The following is a 22,019-nucleotide window of genomic DNA, read 5'->3' on the forward strand; positions in this document are numbered from 1 at the left end:
GTACAAAAGGAAGTCTCCTTCATATCCATAACCCCCGTCCCCAGTGCTCTTCTGTGTATATACATAGTATCTCGTAATCATACCCACCACATGCACTGTTCTGCAGCTTGCTGTTATTTTACCTGTGTAACATCCACACTGCTCACGTGGCAATGCTTTCATCCCCTAAAATATTGAACCACTACATAAGACCTCATTTTCAGGCACTTTAAAAAGCGTCTGGAACCCATTGTTCTACAAAACAGGAAGGTTCTATATTTGCATACCTCTCTAGAAGACCACGAGCCAGGCCAAGTAAATTTGATTTATTCTACATTTTCTGATTTAAACTGGGCTCCACAGTCTCTCTATCTTGAAAAATGATTAAATATGAAAATGTAGTATGACCACTCAAAGCAAGAGGGTAACATGTGGGTCAGTATGCCACACAGGAAAAGGTCCCAAGAAAATTAAAATAGGTATCTTAGTCCTGCCCTCTCCCGGGGCTCTCACCTGACCACCTGCCCCACCACCATGTACTTGACCTCCCACTGTGTTGCCTCTACCCAGCTGCCCCTCCCCCCTCCTCCCTGCTGACCTTCCACCTCCTTCTCCCTGCCCACATGCAAACGCCTCCTAAATAATGCCACCACAGAAGCCTGGGGTGACTGGACCTCATCAGCCTCCAGTTTTCTCATTTGTAAAATGGAAATAAAAATAATACCTGCCTGGGCACCTGGGTGGCTCAGTCAGTTAACCATCCAGCTATTGACTTCAGCTCAGGTCACGATCTCACAGTTGTGAGATCGAGCCCCTGCTTCGGGCTCTACGCTGGCAGTATGGAGGCTACTTAGGATCCTCTCTCCCCCTCTCTCCCTGCCTCTCCCCTACTCACACTCTGCCTGTCTGTCTGCCTGTCTCTCTGTGTCTCTCAAAATAAACAAACAAACATTAAAGTCAGGGTATTGTGTGAATTTAATAAAAGAATCCATGTAAGACTGATGGCACCATGCCTGGCACATAATAAGGCTCAAGAAATAATAGCTGTTTTTATAGAGTGATCATTTTATCAGTACTATCATTGCTACTACAACTAAGCAGGTCCTCTTTGGCCCATCCAGTGTGTGAGTGACTCAGTGTTGAAACGTTCACACTCAGTCCACACCACTTATGAGTGCTGAGGCCTGTACCCCATTGGCAACCACTCACACTTCCTTTCACACACTGCCTCTACCTTTGCAAAGATCTTGCTGGACTTGGAGTTGTGACTGCACTGGATGCACGTGTAAATAAGAAAGCATTAAATCTCTTGGTAATAAGAACTGACAAGATAAACAGATGAGGCATAAAACCGATTTTTCACACGTTTCCAGGAGCCTAAGGACAGGCCTGCACAGCGCTGCTTTGACTTTCTCAAGTCCCGGAGGCTTTCTCTCTCCCTTTTCCCCAAGGTGAGGCTGGTCCAGCTATCAATCTCACCACAGCAAAGACACATGACAGGAGAATTGACTGTGCACCCCATAGGGCTGTCAGTGGAAAAATAAATGTCTACATTGAAAGGGCAGACTTGTGTAAATGGCGCCTGGCTTGCTCACGGCAGCTGAGAACACCGACTGCGTTTAGTGAGACTTCTGCTTTTCATGTTCACATCTGGCTTGAAGACGAGGCGTGACACAGAACATGGTGTTGGCTCAGGCCCTCTGTGCTGGACACAAATGTCTGTGATTCACACACGTGTCCAGAGGCTATCACAAAGGACTAACAACTCTGACCGGACATCAGTGATGCTCCCTAAATGCTGGGAGACCCTTACGGAGAAGTGGAATGAGGTGCTTCCCAGGGGTGTGCCTCCTGTCTCCCCACAGAGTGCACTGAAGTCCCTATCACGTACAGGACACGTGCCCGAGAGATGAAAACAACGTATGTCCTGTCTTCCAGAGAATTTGAGGGGGAGGAATGGCTTCCTTTTACTGAGGGAAGATCATCTCCGTTAACAACAAAAACAGAACAAAACAAACAAAAAAAGCCCAAGGAAGGGATAAAACCATAGTCCTGGACCTTGTATTTTTCGGATTTGTTGTCCTTTACCCAAAAACAGTGAGAGTTAGAAACACGGGGCATTTATTATGTTCCAGGCACTGTCCTAACACTTTGCACACATCGTAAAATGTCGGCCTCCCAGCAGCCCTGTCAGGTGCTGGGTTTACACATGAGGGGCTGAGATGCAGAGAAGGAATGTGGCTGACCTGTCCCAGGCTCCCTGAGAGGAAGTCTGATTCCAGAACCTCTGTCATGGGACTTTGCAAAGCTCATCCATGCACAGCCCTCACTCTGGAACAATCTTTCCAAATTTGCTTCCGTGTGGTGTCACGTATGCCTGCACACTCTCTCCCTTAATTCCATTTGCCCTTCCGCCCCCAGCAAGGGCAATCCCACCGCCCTATGCCTACTGCTCCTGTTAGAATAGTCTTCAAGTAGCTGGTCAGAGCCCCCTCCTGCCCTCTCTGCTTCCCTCTTTCCCACCCTCTCATCCCTCCCAGTTGACTGACTCTTGTGTTTTCAATTCCTTCCATCTCTTTCTTTTGTTTTGTTTCCTCTTTGGTTTGCACGCGTCTGTTTGCTTCTCACTGTGAAGCTGTCTCCTCAGGTTTGTGTTCTTCACTTTACAACTTATAGGCCCCGAAGTGAGAGAGTAGGTGTGTGTGTGTGTGTGTGTGTGTGTGTGTGTGTGTGTGAGAGAGAGAGAGAGAGAGAGAGAGAGAGAGAAGGCAAATGGAAGTAATACACCTTCTGACACTACACCCCCCCCCCCGGCCCCCCGCCAAACATTCAGCTAGCCAGTTATTTCCTGCCAGCATCAGCAAACAGCACTAAAAAAAGAATAAGGTCACCTTTGAAAGACCCTGCGAGAATGTGAGCACACTCAAATGGGGAAAGTACTTAACTATTCTGGGCTATCAGGACACACGGCCCACACAAGACCAAGCAAAGCCACTGTCAGCAGCCCCCGGTGCTGATATCTGTGTCCTGTAATTCCTCAGATGGATCCCTGCAGAGGCCCGTCCAGTCAGGGATCCCCGCCCTGGTGGTGGGCTCCCTCAGACGCAGCCCCACCATGGTGGTACGGCCTCAGCAGTTCCCGTTCTACCAGCCGCAGGGGGTCCCCCCTGCCCCCTCCACGGTGGTGGCGGCGGAACTGGGACCGCAGCCCACTCCCACCGGGGAGCCTGCCCTCACGTGTGTCAGCAGAGGCGGTGACACCAGGACCCGCTCAGCCGCCAGTTCCCTCATCATGGAAGGCAAGGAAATCCCTGTCAAGAGCGAGCCTCTACCTAAACCACCTGCATCCGCCCCACCATCCATCCTAGTGAAACCAGAAAACTCCAGAAATGGCAGCGAAAAGGTAGGAGTGAGGTGACATGAGGGGTGGGGCGTATGGAGTCTTTATATCCCTAACTTGGCACAGCGTCCCAGCTCCCAAGGTTTGTTTTACCTGGACGAGGTATCAAAATTGCCTCAAAAGAATCCTCACACACAGTGTCCCCCCACACACCCCTCAGGCCACTGACACCCTCTGCAGATGTGTTACTGTATTCTCCTTCATGCCTCCTGAACGTTTCGTACGTGTGTCTTTCGAGGCCCAGAGGTAAGTTGGAAAAAACGTGGCTTTGTCATCAGCCTTCTCTTGATCTGAATTCCAGATCAGCTGCTTGCTGTCTGGGGGCTTAGCCAAAACACTTCACCTTTCTCAGACTCTTTTTGCTTCATCTGTAAAATAGCAGTACGAACGGGAACAGCCTCCTAGGACTGATGCAGAGATGAAACAAGATGAGATGTGTAAAGTACTTAAACGGGGCTTGATCATAAGCGTTCATGATATAGAAGAGGCCACTGAGACACAGGAGAAATTTAAGGGATTTATCAAAGTCACACCAAATTATAATGATTCCAACAACTAACTTTTACTGTAACCTCTGTGGCAGAGTTCAGATCTTTTAACTTCTAGTGCAGGGCTTTTCCCACTAGAAGCCATGGGTTTTTATAAAAGTTTTATGTTCTCAATAATATCCTTTTAAGGCAGGAGGAACAGCGAGATAGAGGAGGTGACATTAAGGAAATTAGGTGACTGTTATCTTTTAGTTTACTGACCATCACCTCCACCACCAGCCCCACCATGACCCATTCCAGGCCAAAAGGAAAGATGATGTGGTCTCCTCCTCTTTGCTAAGCATTTACTGAATGGTAACAACTTGGCAGGCACCATGCTGACTACTGTGCATGCCTTATCTCATTTAATCCTGACAATAACCCTCCGAAGTGGTTATTTTAATTCTCAACAACCCCCTCTAGTAGATATTATTATTGTCGTCCTCATTTTAAAATAAGAAAAGGAGGCTTGAGGAGTTAAAGTGCTTTACCAAAAGACACACAGCTGACACATTTGAGTGTCTGGAGTAGAATCCAGATCTGATATAAAAACTCATGTTCTTAACACTAAGCTGTAAGCTTGTAAGGAAAAGCATTTGGAAAAAAAGTGTTGACTGATATCAATGTTGGGAGTTCTTTTTCTGGATTTTAGCATTCAAATAATTCAGAGTTTTCTAGGCCCCAGTTGCCTTTTACCCCAAGCTGTTAGACACAGCCCTCACATTGTCAGCATTTAAGAAGTGCCCAGATCTCTGTGAGATGTGGTGAGGGTCAAAAGTATGAAGAAACTTGGATTTTCAGTGGGGGACACTAGGATCCAATGTCATAGAAAAGAAAGAAAGGAAAGGAAAGGAAAGGAAAGGAAAGGAAAGGAAAGGAAAGGAAAGGAAAGAAAGAAAGAAAGAAAGAAAGAAAGAAAGAAAGAAAGAAAGAAAGAGAAAGGAAGGAATGAAGAAAGAAGAGGAAGGAAGGAAGGAAGGAAGGAAGGAAGAAAAAGAAATTTCTAAGCAGTAGCACAGAACACTATTAAGCCCTAAATCAGGTCTGCGCTAAAGAAGTATCTGTTGGTACAAGGTAGCTGTATAAGAGACAAGGAGAGGTGAAAGAAAGAGGGAGGAAAAAATCTTTAAAAATTAAAAAAATAAAATAAAAGGGAGGGAGGGAGGGAGAGAAGGGGCTTGGGCGACAGGAGACCATGCCTCCCATATGAAGGAGTCCTGCTCATCAGCTCCAGACAGCTATTGCCAGAATGGGGTACAGGCCTCAATGTACCAGCTTTGATTTTTTAAGAGACATATGAAATTCTAATTTTTATATGCAATCTCCCAATTTTATGTGTTGGCAACTAAATCAGACTCTCAAACATGCTGCAGACTAAACTCAAACAGCAGGAGTCCACTTTGCAACCTCTGCTCTGAGGATATAAGGCCATCATGAGACTTTTGAGTTGGGAGTCAGCAGGTGGGGGGGGCCTCAAGGAAGAGGTGGGCCTGGAGATAGGCCTGAAGGGCAGGTGGTGTGGAGAGAGAGAAGGTGAACCTCTTGTACTTTCTGGAAGGAGCCATAACCTCTTGCCTCAGCCCTTTTCTCAAGTGACTGCCTCTCCCATTTCTTCTAGGTAATTTCTAATCGTTCTTCAGTTCTCAATTTAAATAGCTGTGGCTCTCGGAGGCCTTCCCCAGATGCCTCACTGCTGCTAGATAGGCCCCTGCACACCCCTAGGGGCCTCCGCATGTGTTACCACTGCCTGTCAGGGCAGTCTTGTTCCCTCTTGGGTCCGCAGCACCTAACAGCGCAGTGCATCCGAGACCCTCAGAGTAGACACAGGCGTTTGTGAGGGAACACAGAAATGAGGTGTTTTAAGTAGGGACATGTGTGGAGAAGCAGCAGGACTCAAGTCCCAGGGAAAACCTCCCAGCTCCTGCCTCACCTGGGCCCCTGTGCTCTCCTTTCTCTTGCAGCAAGTCAAAACTGTGCGATTTCAGAATTACAGCCCTCCTCCAGCCAAACAGTACACCTCCCACCCCACGTCAGGAAAGCCTGAACAGCCTGCCATCCCCAAGGGGTCCCAGCCCGAAGCCGCCCCCTCAGGCCCAGAGATGACCGTCCTATTCGCCCACCGAAGCGGCTGCCATTCCGGACAGCAGACAGACCTCCGGAGGAAGTCGACTTTGGGCAAGACCACCACCCCAGTGTCCACTGCTTCAGCCACACAGACCGTGTTTCCCAGCAAATGAATCTACGGGTGGCTTTTCCCAGACCCCAAAGAGGTGAATTGCATTTAAATACAGTCTGCCTCCACTGGTGGCATCCTGCCATTCTTTGGGTTCTTGAGCTCGGGTCCTTGTTCCGCCAGCAGGTGGGAGAGGAAAGACTGGGAGCAGGGTTCCTGCCCTGGGTGGGAAGATAGAGTGCATGGCCTTCTACACATAATGCTTTGATGCAGCAAGGCCACTACTCAGACCAAGGAGTGGGAGACAGTCTTGCCCACCCTGTTCCCTCATCCCTTGTGTTCCGTGTAGCATTTCTATGGCGCTCTCAAAGGGGCTTCAGCCAGGGGCTTCACAATGGTGGGAATGTTGGCATTGCTTCTTTGACCTCATCACCGTGTTCTCAACGAGCATTAGGACAGCTTCTGCCATCTTTGGGGCCTGTACGCTGACCGCTAGTGGCTGCCATACGTTGTTCCCTCCACAGAGTCATCATCCTGGCTGCCAAGGAAAAATTGGGGGAAGGATGTATGGTGGATACTCTGATCTTCTGAGAACCCTCTAAAACCAAAGGGAGTCAGCTTAGTGGACTTGGTCCAAACAAGAAGGTCAGAGAGAAAGTGATGATCGATCACAATTTAAGCCTCTCGATCTGTTTCCCTACGTATAATCCTACACGACACATAAAGCACGAAGCACAGAGCTGGGGGTAGAGTCCTGTGTGGAATTATGGATAGTTCATTCTTCCTGGCTCCAGCCTGACTTCCCCAAGAAAACAAGGCATGCTTAAAAAGAACTCCGTAAGGGGCTTGAGTTTAGATATATATTCCATTTGCATGACAACATTCTTTACCTTCTCCAATTTGTTCCCGATTTGTTTGGGGAAGACTAGCTGTTTCACTGGGTTGTGGGATAAGGCAGCAGGGTCAGTGAGGAGATGCCAGTCCAAAGCTGGAGTGGGGACATTCCCCAGAGAACAGCTGCTGTCAAAGGGACCCAGCAGAGAAGGTGGGAGAGGAAAGGGGGAACAGAGGAGGAAAGGGTGAGGCACAAACAAAAGCAGTCAGAGAAAAGGTGGGGGTGGTGAATAGAACAGAGGAAGATAGATTGGGTGGATCTGTCAGGGAAGAAGGGAAAAGGGGAAGAGCGGCTTTGACACTCATGACAACTGGGAACAGAAGGGTGGAGTCTGCAAAAGCAGATGACTGCATTGAGACGGGACTGAAGCGAAAGCCTTACAAACAGGGCTGAGGGGGCACCCCAGAGAGCTGAGGCAATGTTGTAAGACAACCCATTAATTCTCATTAGACTTAACTGTTGTGATTTAACATTTATTGCTTGCCCATCAATGTGGGCACCTTAGTACACAAATGCCATTTGCCACTAAGGCTGGGTGTCGTTAAAAAAAACAAGGCTGGTCTAATTAGACCTTTTCCCTGGACAGTTCTTGAAATCCTGGGATTAAAAACACTTATCTTTTACATAACCCCCCCCCAACACACACACACACACACACACACACACAGCCAACTGAATTGTCCACATACTTTTGCAGATATTAATAAAGCAAAAACAAAACCATAATCCTGCCAAGGACACTGCACGGATGTCACACCTATGGAGTTGGTAGAGCCAACCTGGTGACACATTCTCGTGTTTCTTTGAGATGTTACCCTTGCCTACTTTGCAGAAGCAACACTAACGACTCCTTACCTCACTGAGCTGAAAAATAATCCACATGGAGAATTGGGAGAAGGTCACAAGGACAGGGAGGCATCCTGTGATTTGTCAAAATTTAAGTACCTAAGCTGCTTCTCTATTCAAAAGAACACCCTCAATGAGTTTAGCGATGAGTTTAGCAAGCTGCTCTACTACCAGGGTGGCAGGTATATGAGATGACCAGCCAATTAAGTATTTATTCTGTGCCTCAGTAACAATGGATCCAGTTAATATTTATTTAACTGTTGTGGCTGACAAGCGGGTTGTACAGGAGTAGTGGAGACACGATCCTTGACTTCCAAATGAAAAAGAATATTCTTCCAATTGTGCACTCTCTGTAGAGGGTTGCCTTTCTGAGAAATGTGAACAACTCCAAAAGTTTGATACCCCCATTCCATCCAGGCTCTTCACCAATACCCAACATCCCACTTCCTCCCTCCCAAACTAAACCCCGTGTCTGTCGGGTTATATGAGGATTTGAAAGGAGCAGGAGAGTGTCATTTTCAAGTAAAAGGTGAACCCACTGGCACCTCCAATCACTTATTCCACCAATGTGTTTCAGACATTTCCTGTGAGCAGGGCACTGCAGTGAGAACAACAGATACATCCTCTCCTATAATGTCTGCTGTAACCTTATAAGGCAACTGTAAGTGTCCCAGTGCAGAGCCAAGGAAACCAAGGCTTAAAGGGTAACCACAGATTGTAGCAGAGTGATTTTGACAGCTGCCCACACCCTTGAGTTCAAGGTCTATGATTTCAAAGCCCAACGTGGGACTATGATTTATGAACTAAGAGACCATCCTTGGCCTCAGGCCACTGACTTCAGGCTGCAGGGACATGACGTAGTACAGTGGTTACAAATGTAGGCTCTGCTACACAAAGAATAATTTCAGATCCAATTCCCAATTACCACTTACTAGCTATAAACTGTTGGGCAAGTTACTTAATCTCTCTGAGCCTTGTTTTCCTACCTATGAATGATAATAGTGCCAAACTCATTGGGCTATTGTAAGGATTAACTGACATAATATTATAAAGTGACATCGTGCACACCCCACACATGTCAAACTTGGATGTTTTTAAGCGAGCGGGCCCCTGAAATTCCAGGTGAGAAAATCTAAAGCAAGGGCATGGCCAGGATGAAGGTGCTAGGAGGAAACCAGTGTAGCCCCATCATGGAGGTCAGAACATAGACTAGACTAAGTCCTAAAGGACATATAGGAGTCAGAAAAAAACGTGGGGAGAATGGCATCCCAAGCGGAGATAGAAGCATTGACATCTGGATTTAAATGTATTAATCAAGCCAAGTTCTCTTAGAGGAATCCATTTCTTTGTGGAACATTCCAGGGATCCTAGGTAGAAACAAGCACTTCACATCAAGCATCCCATCCTGTGCGAGCTCCACCCCTCAGCTAAGGCTCAGAGTGGCTAGGAAAGTGTCCCTTCACCTCATAAGAAGCTCGCATCTCAGTGCTAGGAAAGCTGCTGAGGGTAGGCTCTGACTGGGGAGGACGGGGTCGGGGGACATCTGAGAGGTGATGGAGAGGCACAAGCAGCTGAGGACAGACTCTCAGGGCCACACTTGAGGAAATGGTCTCCTTAAGCAGCATCAGGACCCTCACCTAGACCTTGTCTCCTTTCCTTTCTCATGTGGGACCAGTGACACCTCCTCTACCCTCCACAGACAGGGCTTTTGGAGCAGGAAAAGTTTAAAACAGTGCCCCACCTGTGGGTTGGTGAGCTTCAGGACTGACTCAATACATGGTCTGTCCGTGTCAGGCCAGCGTTCCAGAGCAGCAGTGATCCAGGGGTGCTGGGTCAGGGTCGAGCTGTAGTTAGACAGACATGGACTCTTCAATTTGTCCCAGTCCCAACAGCCTGCTTCACTCACTCACATGAGCTACACTTGAACGAGATGTGTTCTCCCAGAGTCCTAGAGTGAGCTGGACTTCACTTCAGAATCTTCAGTGATGCACTGATCATTAGAGCTGGACCCTTAGAGATCAGCTGACTCGGGCACTCAGGTCTCATGGCCTGACAGGGCTCAACAATTTTGAGGCAGGGACTAGACACCTGTGTTTTCAACGTACTCCCCAGGTGATTCTGACGTATAAGAATCAAATCCACCTTCCTCATACCATATAGTCAGACGGGAATGTGGCCACACTGGTGGCTAATATATTGAACTCTGCCTATAGTGACAGGTGAACAGGGGCCCTGAGCTCCCCAAGGCCTCTCCCCACTCCTGCCCTTTCTCGCCATTTTCCCCATCGTCCAACCGCTAAAGGGCTCAGGCCAGGTGCAGCTAAGACCTTCAGCAATAAAGGCCTTTTTCATTCTCATTGGCTAGTGACTACACCATACTGGTTGTTATGTATCTCCACTGCAGAAAGAACATGGCCCAGAGAGGTCCTTCAGATATTGGGAGCACTCTTTCCCCCCCAGATCCTAGCCACTGTCCAGCTCCCTGACAATCACTTCCATCAAGGCCGTTGGCTTAGGAAAGGCGCAGACTTAGAGGGCGGGCAGTTCCTTGCTCACCGCTCTACCTTTTTCGCCAAACATCTTCATAGGTACAAGCAATGCTCGTTAGCTTCCCAGCTCCTCTGGCATCAACCGGGCAGTCAGGGAAGTCATTTGTTTCAGTACGATGAGCAGACATGATCCTCATCCGCTCGCTCACCTCTGCCCATACAGACCAGCCTCACAGCCCCTGGACTCCCTTTCCAGGAAGTAAACAGCTGTGGCAGGCAGGGGAGTGGCGTCCTATCAAGTCTCCCCACTAGGAGCAAGTGCTGAGCAAGCTAGGCTATCCCAGGGCTGGCAGCTGCTGCCACGGGTGCTTCTCTTGTTTTGTGTTGACAGTCAAGACCCCAGTTGTGCCTTTGGCGAAGAGAAGGGAGTGTTAGCGCTTCCAGCAACCTCTCAGGTGACCATGAATGACAGTCACTGGGGGAATGCATCTGGCAGGCAAGACCAAATCAGAGGAGTTAACTCCAAAGATCCTTTCCAGTGGGTTGGTGTCCCTGAGAATAAATCTTACAAGGACATTCTGCTTGAAATAGAACAATGTTAAATGAGCAAGCCATCTGTTTGCCAGGCCATAGTATTGTGTCCTAGACCAGAGCAGAAACAAAATGTTCTCAGGAAGCCCTTCTGCTTACTGACCTCCACTTTGACAAATAAAACGCAGCAGAGGTGGGACCAAAGGTGACAAGGGGGGGGGAGCGCTGCAGATTCACCTGTACACTCATTCAGTAACAATCATCCACCACTCACTCTGAGTCAGGCTCTGTGAAACACAGTGGGGATTCAGGGGTTCAAAAGAGAGAGAAAATATATGTGGGCCTCACAGAGTGCTGTTTCTTATTAATTTTACTGGGTTTGAGGACTCCTTTCTGCTTTCTCCCTTTATTAAATTAAATGGTATGTGTGTGTGTGTCTCTCTCTCATACACACACAAGCACGTACATATATATGACTGATCATAAAACAGTAACCATATACCTACCATCAACTTTTGTAAAAAAAAAAAAAAAATCATTATCAATCCCATTGAAGCCTGCTGTGTGCTTCATCTAACCTCACTCCTTCTTCCCCTCCTCCCCACTTCTATCACAACCACGATCCTGAACTCGGAGCTCTTCATTCCTTTGGGAGCTTTCCACACGTGTACCATATGGAATTTTCAGTGCCGCTCATAGATCTGCTCAGTAAACACTAGTCACAGCGGTTATTACAACCTGAGGCCACAGATACCCTGCTGAATATTTGAACTCCCATCTGGCTTCTGTCACTAGGATTCTAAGGCTTTGGGTCATGGCTGGGAATTGAGATTTTGATGTACAGCATGTCAGGTTTTAAGAAGTTCTAGTTTAGAGGGATTTTTATAAGAACTGCTCCCAGTACAGCTGTTTACAGAGAGACCTTGCTGCACCCGAATAGAGAAAATATGGGTTGTGGCCGTGGCCAAGTGGTTTGAGTACAGGACTTTCCAGGCAGCTCTCCTCCGGGCCCTGCCTGGCACCTCTGGGGAGCCACATGCAGAAACCAGAAGCAGGTCCTCAGAGTCTGATACTAAAACAGATCTGGCTGCTCCTGCTGCTGCTGCTGAAAAACCCTCACAACCACTTTGTGAAGTCTACAGGGAAAAGCTATTTGTGTCCCCTGACTACAGATCAAGAAACTGAGACTCGGAATGTTTCAATGCTGCAAGGTTGCATAATTAGTTTAGGATAGGAGGGAGACCAAAAAAAAAAAAAAAAAAGTGTCTATGACTTTCCATTCAGCAATAATTGTCACCATTTACTGAGCACCTACTATGTATCAAGAACTTTACATGCTTTATACCATGTAATTCCATCCAACCCTATGAGGGGAGGTGTTGCATTATCCCATCTTAGAGATTACCATTAAGTCTCAGAGGTCAAATGACCCGTCTAAGGCAAAAAGGACTGGAACCCAGCACTCTAATCCCAAACCTTAATCTTAAATCACCTCGTCCCTCTTATTCAGTGGCAACCAGTAGCACACAACATGGATGAGACTGGAGAGGATGGAAAATGAGCATGTGCTTCTGAAAAATGGGGATGAGGATAGGGTCGGGGTCAGGGTCAGGGGATAGCTTAACTCAGAGGGTCAGGCCCTCCAAGAGAAAAACTGTAAGGGTCTTGCCATCAAGAAGCAGGGGTGGGAAGGAAGGTGACTGAGGGTGTTCTGAACAGAATATCCAAGAAGCAAATGTACCCCTGCTACAAGGGCAGCCAGATACAGCCAAACAACTTTAAAAAGAACCGAAGCTTACAATGTGGTTCTTACAATGTGGTTCTGCATCGTTGACGTCAAAACACGATAATCATTTTTCATCCCCTAGACCCCTCCCTCTTCATGAGTTTATTTCTGGTTTTGCCTGCCCTCACTCTAAATGGCACAAGCAGAGACCCTGAAGATGGGGGTATGACCTCCAAAATGATCTTCCACTTTCATCTGCTCTGAGGGAACAAGAGGGCTCCAAAGCAAGAACATCTTCCAGCGCTCCATGCTGTTATTCATCCAAAGTTCAAAGGCGATCACTTTCAGGGGTAAATACACACCCACAGATGCAAGCTAATTATGCAAATAGGGTCGCTGCTGGATGGACAAGAACTACAGCCCAGTAAGAACTAAAAGGATGCTAGCCAAGACCCAGGGAGAAAGGCAAAGGGCATTTGCAAAAGCCATTTTGTGTGTCCTCCGTTAATGCTATTAGAATCAATGGTAGCTTGACCGACTGGCTTGATGAAGGACATTTGTGATGTCAGAGTTCGATTGCTGTAGGTCACACATGCCCTGGAGGTCAGAGCCATTCTGATGCCACCACCATGAAAACGGCGACTCCCTGGACCACCCAAGAGGATCGTGACAGCTAGTGGCATTCAGCAGACTGCATCTAAAAATAAGGAGGCAGCAAAAATACGTGGGGGGGCCAAAGAGAAATTCAAATATGGTCTTCAGAGGGTTGTACCTGCCCCTGATTCCTGACCCTTCCCTACTCCCAGTTTCTTGGGGAGATGTTTTGCATCTCTGTCAAGAAAAAAGTGGAAAAAATTTCACTGCATGAAGAGGACATGTCAGGCACAGCTTGAGAGAGAGAAGCACCAGCTTCCATGACGAGGAACAGAGCAGTCAGAGGTTGGAAGGGAGTTTCAGATATCAGAACCACATTTCCAAATAGCCCATTCTGCACATTCTATTTATAAGCCAAGTTCTTTTTTAAGTGTACGCTGTTTTTACATGTTGGCAATTTTGAGAACCTAGGTTTCTTTATCATGGAGACTTCAAACAAAGGACTAGATTTTAAAGCTTTGGTCAACCAGGATTTGGGAGTAGCTATACTAGCTATGTTCCCAATCCACTAGAACTTTTACAAGATATGGAAAATTATATAATAGCTCAGGTGATGGGTTCTGGAATCAAATCCTAAGGGGTTTCATCCCAGCTTTGTCCCTTTCCAGTTATGTTTCCTTTGGCAAATGACTAAACAAAGTTGGACAGTTATGACATCTCCCCAAACCTGTTTGCTCGCCTGTGAAATAGGGATCAGAACCTCCACCTCGTGGGGTTCTCAGCAGGATTAAACGAAATCATGCACTGATCATGGTATGGGGTACACTGAAGTGTTTAATAAGCGGCGGGGAGTACCGAGAAATGGATATGGAGGCACAACCCCACATCAGAGAGTACAGGAAAAAACGAGGCTCAAAAGTACAGACAGAAGTGGGAGGGGGGCAACCAGGGAAGGTTTCAGACGTCGGGGAGCTTCAGTGAGGAGAAACACATTCTGAGAGATGCTAGCACCGAGGAGTGTCATGTGCAGAGAAAACATCTGGGCTCTGGAATCCCAAGTCCCTGTGTTCAAGTCCCCGTCTCCTTGGCTCTCTGATCTGGGACCAAGCTAACTAACCCCTGAAGAGTGGAAACAACCATCAGCACTTCAGAGGGTTACTGGCAACATCGATTAAGCCAGGGAGGCCAGATGCTGGCGTGCGCAAGGAACCCTATAAGTGGTGGTTGCTGGAGGAGTTTGCAGGCTTGAAAGCAGGAGAGCAGGAGAAATGCTAAGTGTAAGAACAGAATCTCATGAGCTGCCATTCATTACATGTGTACTGAACACCAGGTACTGAGCTAACCCCTCAGAGGGTGACTTACAAGGGCGGTTAAGAGCCCAGCAAGTTAGGTGCCCCGGATTCAAATCTAGGCTCTGTGTTTCCTCCCTGTGTCACTGTGGGCAAATCACTGAATCTCGCCAGCCTTTAGTCCCCTTGCTCGTAAAGGGCAGGCGGCAAGGGTGTGTTCCCTAAGCAGTGCAGCGAGGAGCAAATGGGAGAATGGACACAAGTCACGAGCACAGGGCCCGACACTTAGTGCTTGTGGTGTTAGCTGTCATTAGTATTGACATGTGTGTGGCTCACGTAGCCCTCACAACAGTTCAGGAGCTAAGTGTTAGTATCTTCTGTTCACTCAAACAGCTGAGGCTCAGAGGGTAAATCACTTGGCTTAGGTCACAGTAAGGAAGCCACGGGGCTGGTTTCGTAAAACTAGAAAGCCCGGATTTTTGTTCTCTTTACTTTTTAGGTAAGCTGGTAAATGGCCAGGGTTGAGGCAATATGACAGTTACTTTAAGTGCACCTTATGCCATAACCCTCATCAGTCTTTTTTCTTCTGATTGCCCCCCATGACCTCACCTCCTCACCTGGAGACGGTGTAAGGTGTAGGGTCCTCTGTGACCCCAAGCACAGCCGGTGGAAGCATCTGTGGGGACCTGCAGGTTCACGAGGTGGCCAGGGCTTATGAAATGTCCATTCTGATTTTCAAGTAGGTCTGACACGGACATGCTTCCAGCTGGCTGTGATTTCGATAAAAACCCCTCCTCCTTGGTGCCAATTAGCAGACATGAAATGTCCCTGGCACACTTTGTAATTCAGAAAATGTATGTGCTGATTAGTTAATCTCCTGCTGGACACACCATTATGACCAAGGGGCTGCAGGCCAGCATCCTGCCCTCGCCCCATCTCCATTTAAAGGCACAGAATGTTTTCCTCCTGAGTAGAAATCACTGTCCCCTCATTCATTTATTTCCATCCAACAAATATTGAATGGGCACCTACCATGTGCAGTTTTGTTCCATACAGTTGGGATATGGCAGTGAATGGTGCAAGGAAAGTCCCTGCCTTCACGAAGGGGAGTGAATGATAACTAAATACACAGGACTGCTTCCATAGCACAGGTGTTATGAAGGACACAAAATGATCCGCCAAAGAACAGCTGAGACGGACAAGCTACATTAGGTAGAGTGGCCAGGAAAGATTTCTCCAAGGAGGTGACATGGGAGCTGAGACTGAAGGCTAAGAAGGATCCAGACACACAGTGTGGCAACAAATGTGCGTCGAACCAACAATGGAAGAATAGATACTTCCTCTTTGTTCCTGCCAAGAAGGACCCTCACAGGAAGGTTGAACTCAGTGAAATGCCACAAGGGTAGAGGCAAGTGCCTGGCCTCTCTCAAGCCCTGTGCCCCATCTCAAAGACAGGGTGCTGGGCCTATACGCTACATTCCAGGACTACAGGATTAGAACACCTTCCAAGGGGCCTCGCACTCACAGCTCTTTAAGCAATGACCACACAGCAAGCAAAAGCAATCTGTCATTTTTTTTAGAAGCAGTCAGAATGGCTGTTTGGAATTGTGTAGTCCAGGCCTGTCATCTGCTTTGTTATCATTAGGACATTCTGACTGAATTTCCACATCCACTTACTCTGAAAATATTGCTCTGTTGTGAGTGTCCCTCCCCACTGCCACGACCTCCTTCCTCTGCTCCTCCCCCACTCCAACCCCAATCTTGCTCAGACAGAGCAGTTAAGAGCTCAGGCTATACTTCCAAACATGGGAGACAACCCATCACCCACAACCCCGCAGAGAGAAAGAAAGAGAGAGAGAGAGAGAAAAGAACCATTGGCTCAGTTGTGATCATGTGATGTTTGGCATCACGTTCTACTCCTATAAGACATACCTCATTTATCAAATTAAAATTTATTAGAAAAGTTTGCTTGTCTTGCAAGAACACTCGCAGAAAAAGTTACACGCAATCCAGGGTTTTACTGTACATTCTTTGCATTAAAGGACTCTCCTTACGACCCACTTAAGAACGCACTATGGTTCACTGACTATGAGATCACATCCTGGATCCAGGCTGTATGGGTTTAAACTTTAGCCCCGCCACTTACCATCTAGGTATGTCAAATAAGTTCCTTAACTTCTGTACCTGAATTTCCTCCTCAATAAAAGGAGGATCACACAGTGAAAAACAAACAAACAAGCCCAGGCTATAGAACTGGAACACTTGAGTCGTATCTCAGGTGTGACTGTGTGACTTTGGGCAAGTTGCTTCACTTCTCAGAGTATTAATTTTCTCATCTATATGATGGAGGCCATCTCACCAACAACCAGGTAAAGTAAACACTAAGCTATTATTATCCTTATTTTTAGAAAGTGTGTAAAACCCTAACAACCCGGCTTAGAGAATGGAGATTTAAGTCCTTAAGGCAAAAGAAACTCAAGCAATGAGCGGAGCAAGGAGCCAGTTTAATCTGTATCCACCTGTGGCGTTTTCCGTTCTTTGGGATAAGAAGCAGCATCACAATCAACAGCGTTCAAGAGGGCCCTTAATATATAATACTTTGGTGCCAGTAATCATAGAACACCTGCTACGTGCCAGCCACTGTTCTATGTGCTTTACTTACATTTACCAATTTAAACATCCCACTACGACCGTACAAAGTAAGCACTATTACTATCCCCATTTTACAGATAAAGAAACTAAGACCTAGAGACAATAAATAACTTCCGCAGGGCCACACAGCTAGGAATCTGTGGGGTTCAGGAATAAACCCAGGCAGCCTGACTCCAGTCTCTTCTGCTTACAGCTTGCCACCTCATTTAAGATGAAACCCAAAAGCCTTCCTAAAGACATCAGGGTTTTCTACTTCAAATAGACTTGTCTTCTGAGTCCTCAGTCCACAAAGAATCAATACCTGCCTAATCCTGAAACCCCAGGCCTGTAGACACAGCACTAATAAGAGCTCCCACCCAGTGCTACACAACCCCAGCCATAGGTACATTCACACCTCCTACCACTTGATGGGATTTTCGGGTGCCTGTTAAAATGTCAGTGGATCTTAGAGTTGAAGTCCTTTCCACATCATTTAGCACAACCTGGAAGGTCAGATCCACATGGCAGTCAGCCTTCCCTTGGCAGTTACCTTTCTCAGCCCGGGAGGGCCCCAAACTCCCTCTCAGAAATGCTACGTCACAATAAATGTACTCAAAAGAGCAGACAAACCACCACTACTCCCTTGGGACCCAGGTGCGGTTATCTCAAATAACCTTACCTTCAGTCTCCGAGGGACAGACTCCGGCTGCTGACTCTGGGTCGATCTGCAGATGAGAGCGTCCATTTCCAGACCCAAGTGATATTAACGCATCTCCAAAGGCATGTGCCCAGCACTAGCGCTGGCACCAATTTAGGCAGAGGGAAGACAAGCAGGATATATCCAACACAGGTGCCTTCTCTTTTAAGGGCTAACAGTCATGAAGAGCAGGATAAAACTGCCTACGTTTGGTGGTATAGAGTGAAGAGAGCCTAATTCGAAATCCGGGGGAATTTACTGGTATGGTGGGGTGCAGAAAGCATCCTAGTAATCGCAGACTTTGTGTTCATGCCTACTTCTCCTGCTGAACGGAAACAGACACCTGGAGACTCCCACAGCTCCTACTTGCTGTTGTGCTGAATGGAGCACGTCAGCAAACGAGGAAGCGCCACGTTCCTTTTTGCAGGCCCTGAGAGCTCAGAGCAGCTCGGTGTTGAGCCCAAGCATGACTGCCTGCTGGAAAGCTCAGGGTTCTTCAGTGCTGACTCTGTAGCAATGGATCAGAACTCTACCTTTGGAGAGTGAGGGTTTGGGGAAGACTCCCCAAAATCAGTGTTTCCCATAAATCCCTCGCAAGATCAGTCCCACACCCTCCTGCAAAGAATGAGGCTGGGATCATCATGCAAGTTTCCCCAAAGAGAAAACTGGTCTGTTAAATCAGCTCGAGTCCTTGGAGAGGAAAGAAATCAGGCCCCAGATGAAAGAAATTGTCCAAAAGATGGAAAAGTCTCTCTCCTGCTCCTTTCCTGTTTTACTGGATTTTCATAGGAACTCACTCACAGACAAAGCTTGAGGCTGTCTTTCAGAAGGCAAGTCTTTCTAAATGTTATTGGACCAATTTCCCATCATCCTTTTGGCTTTCTCCTGCCCCCTTCAGCAGGATCAGCTGGAACTTCATCTGTACCCAGGAGGGCCAGGAGCCAGTTCCTGGGATGAGCATTCAAACCACCTGCACAGGGGCAGCCCGGGGTGTTGCCCAGGTGCCCCACATTTCTCTTGGCTTTCTTTTAACCTGGAGCATTCACCACCTTCTGGTGCGCCTGGGTGGTTCAGTAAGCTGAGCGTCTTGACTCTTGATTTCAGCTCAGGTCGTTATCTCATAGTTTGTGGGATCAAGCCCCACCTCAGGCTCCATGCTATCAGCACAGAAGCTGCTTGGGATTCTGTCTCCCCCTCTCTCTGTCCATCCCTCACTCATGCTCTCTGTCTCTCAAAATAAATAAATGAACTTAAGAAAAATTCACTGCCTTTCATGCCCTTGGCATTTTTAAGAATAGAGGCCTTTTATTCTACAGAATCTCTCTGAGTTGGGGTTTGTCTGATATTTCTCCATCATTAGACTCAGATTATTCATTTTTGTCAGTAACAAAATAATCCTCAGCATCAGATAGAAATGCCTGAGTCCATGCTATATAAATATAAGGAAAAGCTCTTCCTTACAGTAGAGTGCCAACTACTAAATGTAGAAGGAATGGTGGAATTTTTTTTTTAAATTACCATTTGGCAACCACCACACTAATAATTGGTTCAGGTAAGAAACATCAACAGGTATTAAAATCAGTGGATGAAAGCTTGAAGAACTCCGAGTATTTCCTCACATGATACTTACTAATCACAGAGGGGAAAAGAGCAACTTCATAGTGGAGAAATCTGGTAGAGAACCACTGTAACCAAAAGACCGCAGTTAGCATCTCCAGTAGTGGGGAAATAGACACCATGTACCTCCCAATACAATGAACTGAAGACACAACACCTCTTCTGGGAAATGACAAGACAGATTTCTGTCCAAAAGCCTTAAGAATTTTAAAGAGCTATCATTCTCTCCAGGGTCCATTCACACACAATACATTCTGAAATCTTTTTCACCTTCACAGACCCGGTCTTGGTCATCTTCCCAGGAGGAGCTAGCAACAACCGGGATGCTGAAGAGCACAAATGATCTGCTGGGATGGAAACTGCTCAGTGGAGAGTTTGTGGACCACGTGATATTCCTATGGACATCAGGAATGGTACCGGAATACCAACAGGCTGGCCTCTGGGACAGAAAGGCAATAGGAGAAAGAACAAATCTGTCTTCATCCAGAGTATCGGTGGGTGGCGAGCCAGGATGGGGAATAGCACATGAGCCATGTTCTGTTCCAGGTTACAGCAGATTCCCACCTCTCCTGGTAGTCTGTTCTGTTGTCAAAGCCAAGCTTTGTCTTGCCAGTTTCTCACACCTTGGCACCTCACTGACAAATGAGAAGACTAGACTTCAGGTTCCTTCCAGCTCTGTGACTGGCCTGTCTGTGCAGCTCACATTTGGAGCAGTGCAGGTAGGGGATGGTATCACATTCTCCTCTTGGATATTCATGCCAGAGAATCCAATGCTTCTTCACAACACCCCTAGCCTTCACCCCCTCTCCTGACTCCCACCAAGCTTCCTGTGTCCATCCACCACATCTTTGTTCTTTTCCATTCCAATTTCATGCTGTCTTTTCCCCCTGACACTCTCTGGTCCAGAGGATTTCTGTTCCAACATACTGATCAAAGAAATGAGGAATTGGTACATAAGGAATCTCAGAAGAAAATGATGATGTAATAATAGAAATACCACAGATTACAGTGCGTACAGTGAGGCTATTTCAAGTCTAAAGATATAAAAATCAATTATAACCATTCATTCTTTTCTGTTCAGAGTAAGTCATCCTAAAGGGCAAGTCACTAGAAGATCTTCTATGCCTGGTTTAAAAAAAAAACTCTAAAATACAAATTTTACATCCAATGTGGAGCTTGAACTCACAACCCTGAGGTCAAGAGTTGTATGGTCTGTCTACTGACTGCTCCAGCCAGGCACCCTGACCCTAAAATACAAATTTTAAATTGTCTCTGTTAACTGGAGAGAGACATGGCACAGATAAATGCAATTTGGAAATACCCTGAGACTCTGAGCTGTGCATTTTCATCTTCTCCTCTATCTTAAGACATCAGTGAGAATTTCTTCAAAGCACATTCTGCCCTGATTTTTAAAGACAATGACAAGAGCACAGCAGTATTTGGATATGTTGGTTGTTTTAGAGTTCAGAATTATTATGTTGCACTGATACACCTGAGTCTTTCATCCAGCCCTGCTGGTAAGCAGGAGCAGGCATCAGCCAAACCGTGAGCAGAGTAAGGGATAGATTTTGTGGTTACAGAAATGGTTTCTTCTATGTGAAGGTGCCACATGGAGGACTCAACCTAGCACCCATCTCCTAATTAAATGAATAACTTGGACTTTTTACCACAACCTACTCTCAGCCCTGGTGGAAAGTGGTAATAAGCAAAAACATGCCCTGCTGTGTTGGCAGTATCTGCGAGGTGGTGAGTCAGAAGGCAAGAAGTAGGGAGAGACCACAGAGAGAATAGTACAGTGATGACATTGCCTCTCACACATGGTCAGTGATGCTGTTGCCAATTGTCCATCATCCCTTGTCTCCTAACTGCTATGACTAAATGTTAGTTCCATTTCCTCTGGAATGAGTTCAGGTTTGGTTGGCCCCTCTTTAGCCTCAGCAGCAAAGAATATAGAGATGCCACCTTCATATTCTGGAACTGACTTGTTACTACCATGAGGCCTTGTAGCACATGTATAAATAGGTTTCAGTAACTTCATTTTCCAAGGAAAGTCATAGAATGTCAGAGTTGGAAGGAATTTTACTTTCATAGATGATGTATGAAAAGGGAAGTATAGGCAAGCTGCCCATACAAAAGCAAGCTGCATAAACTGGGGGGTGGAACGGGGGGTGGGGGGTGGGGGAGAGGTGAACACACAGCATTACTCCTAATCCCCAGAAACCATTAGACCACATCAACCCATTAAAGCCTTGTGTTCAGGAGCCTCTCATTCCTGTTTTCTTCTCACATTTTCTTTCTTCTTCCTCTCACGTTAACAGTGACAGGAAATCACCACTCCTAGTTTTTACACTGGTTGTTTTTTTAAGTCTCTGGGAACTTTCTGTGACTTATCAAGTGGAGGGTTTCATGAAAATTTAGCTCTTCCTCTGAATCTGCTTAGCCAATAGACCAAATACTTTTTTTTTTAATTTTTTTTTAACATTTATTTACTGTTGAGACAGAGAGAGACAGAGCATGAATGGGGGAGGGTCAGAGAGAGAGAAGGAGACACAGAATCTGAAACAGGCTCCAGCCTCTGAGCTGTCAGCACAGAGCCCGATGTGGGGCTCGAACTCACGAACTGTG

At 46.8% G+C, this 22,019-nt stretch overlaps 1 protein-coding gene across 10 annotated transcripts in view; it reads left to right on the plus strand.

The window, feature by feature from the left end:
• The window catches only part of SH3RF2 (SH3 domain containing ring finger 2), a 126,477-nt gene extending 106,190 nt beyond the window's left edge, over positions 1–20,287 (plus strand). For 9 of the 10 annotated variants that reach the window (XM_043590111.1, XM_043590129.1, XM_043590184.1 and 6 more), the window contains 3 exons: positions 3,021–3,382; positions 5,868–6,176; positions 19,673–20,287. In XM_043590111.1, the coding sequence (XP_043446046.1) occupies positions 3,021–3,382; positions 5,868–6,143 (638 nt within the window). In that variant the 3' untranslated portion in view covers positions 6,144–6,176; positions 19,673–20,287. Of the gene's footprint in view, positions 1–3,020; positions 3,383–5,867; positions 6,214–19,672 lie in introns of those variants that run through there. The other variant, XM_043590157.1, reaches the window with a different exon arrangement.
• The last annotated feature ends 1,732 nt before the right edge of the window (positions 20,288–22,019 follow it).

Source organism: Prionailurus bengalensis, chromosome A1, assembly GCF_016509475.1.
Source record: "Prionailurus bengalensis isolate Pbe53 chromosome A1, Fcat_Pben_1.1_paternal_pri, whole genome shotgun sequence".
Classification (NCBI taxonomy): domain Eukaryota; kingdom Metazoa; phylum Chordata; class Mammalia; order Carnivora; family Felidae; genus Prionailurus; species Prionailurus bengalensis.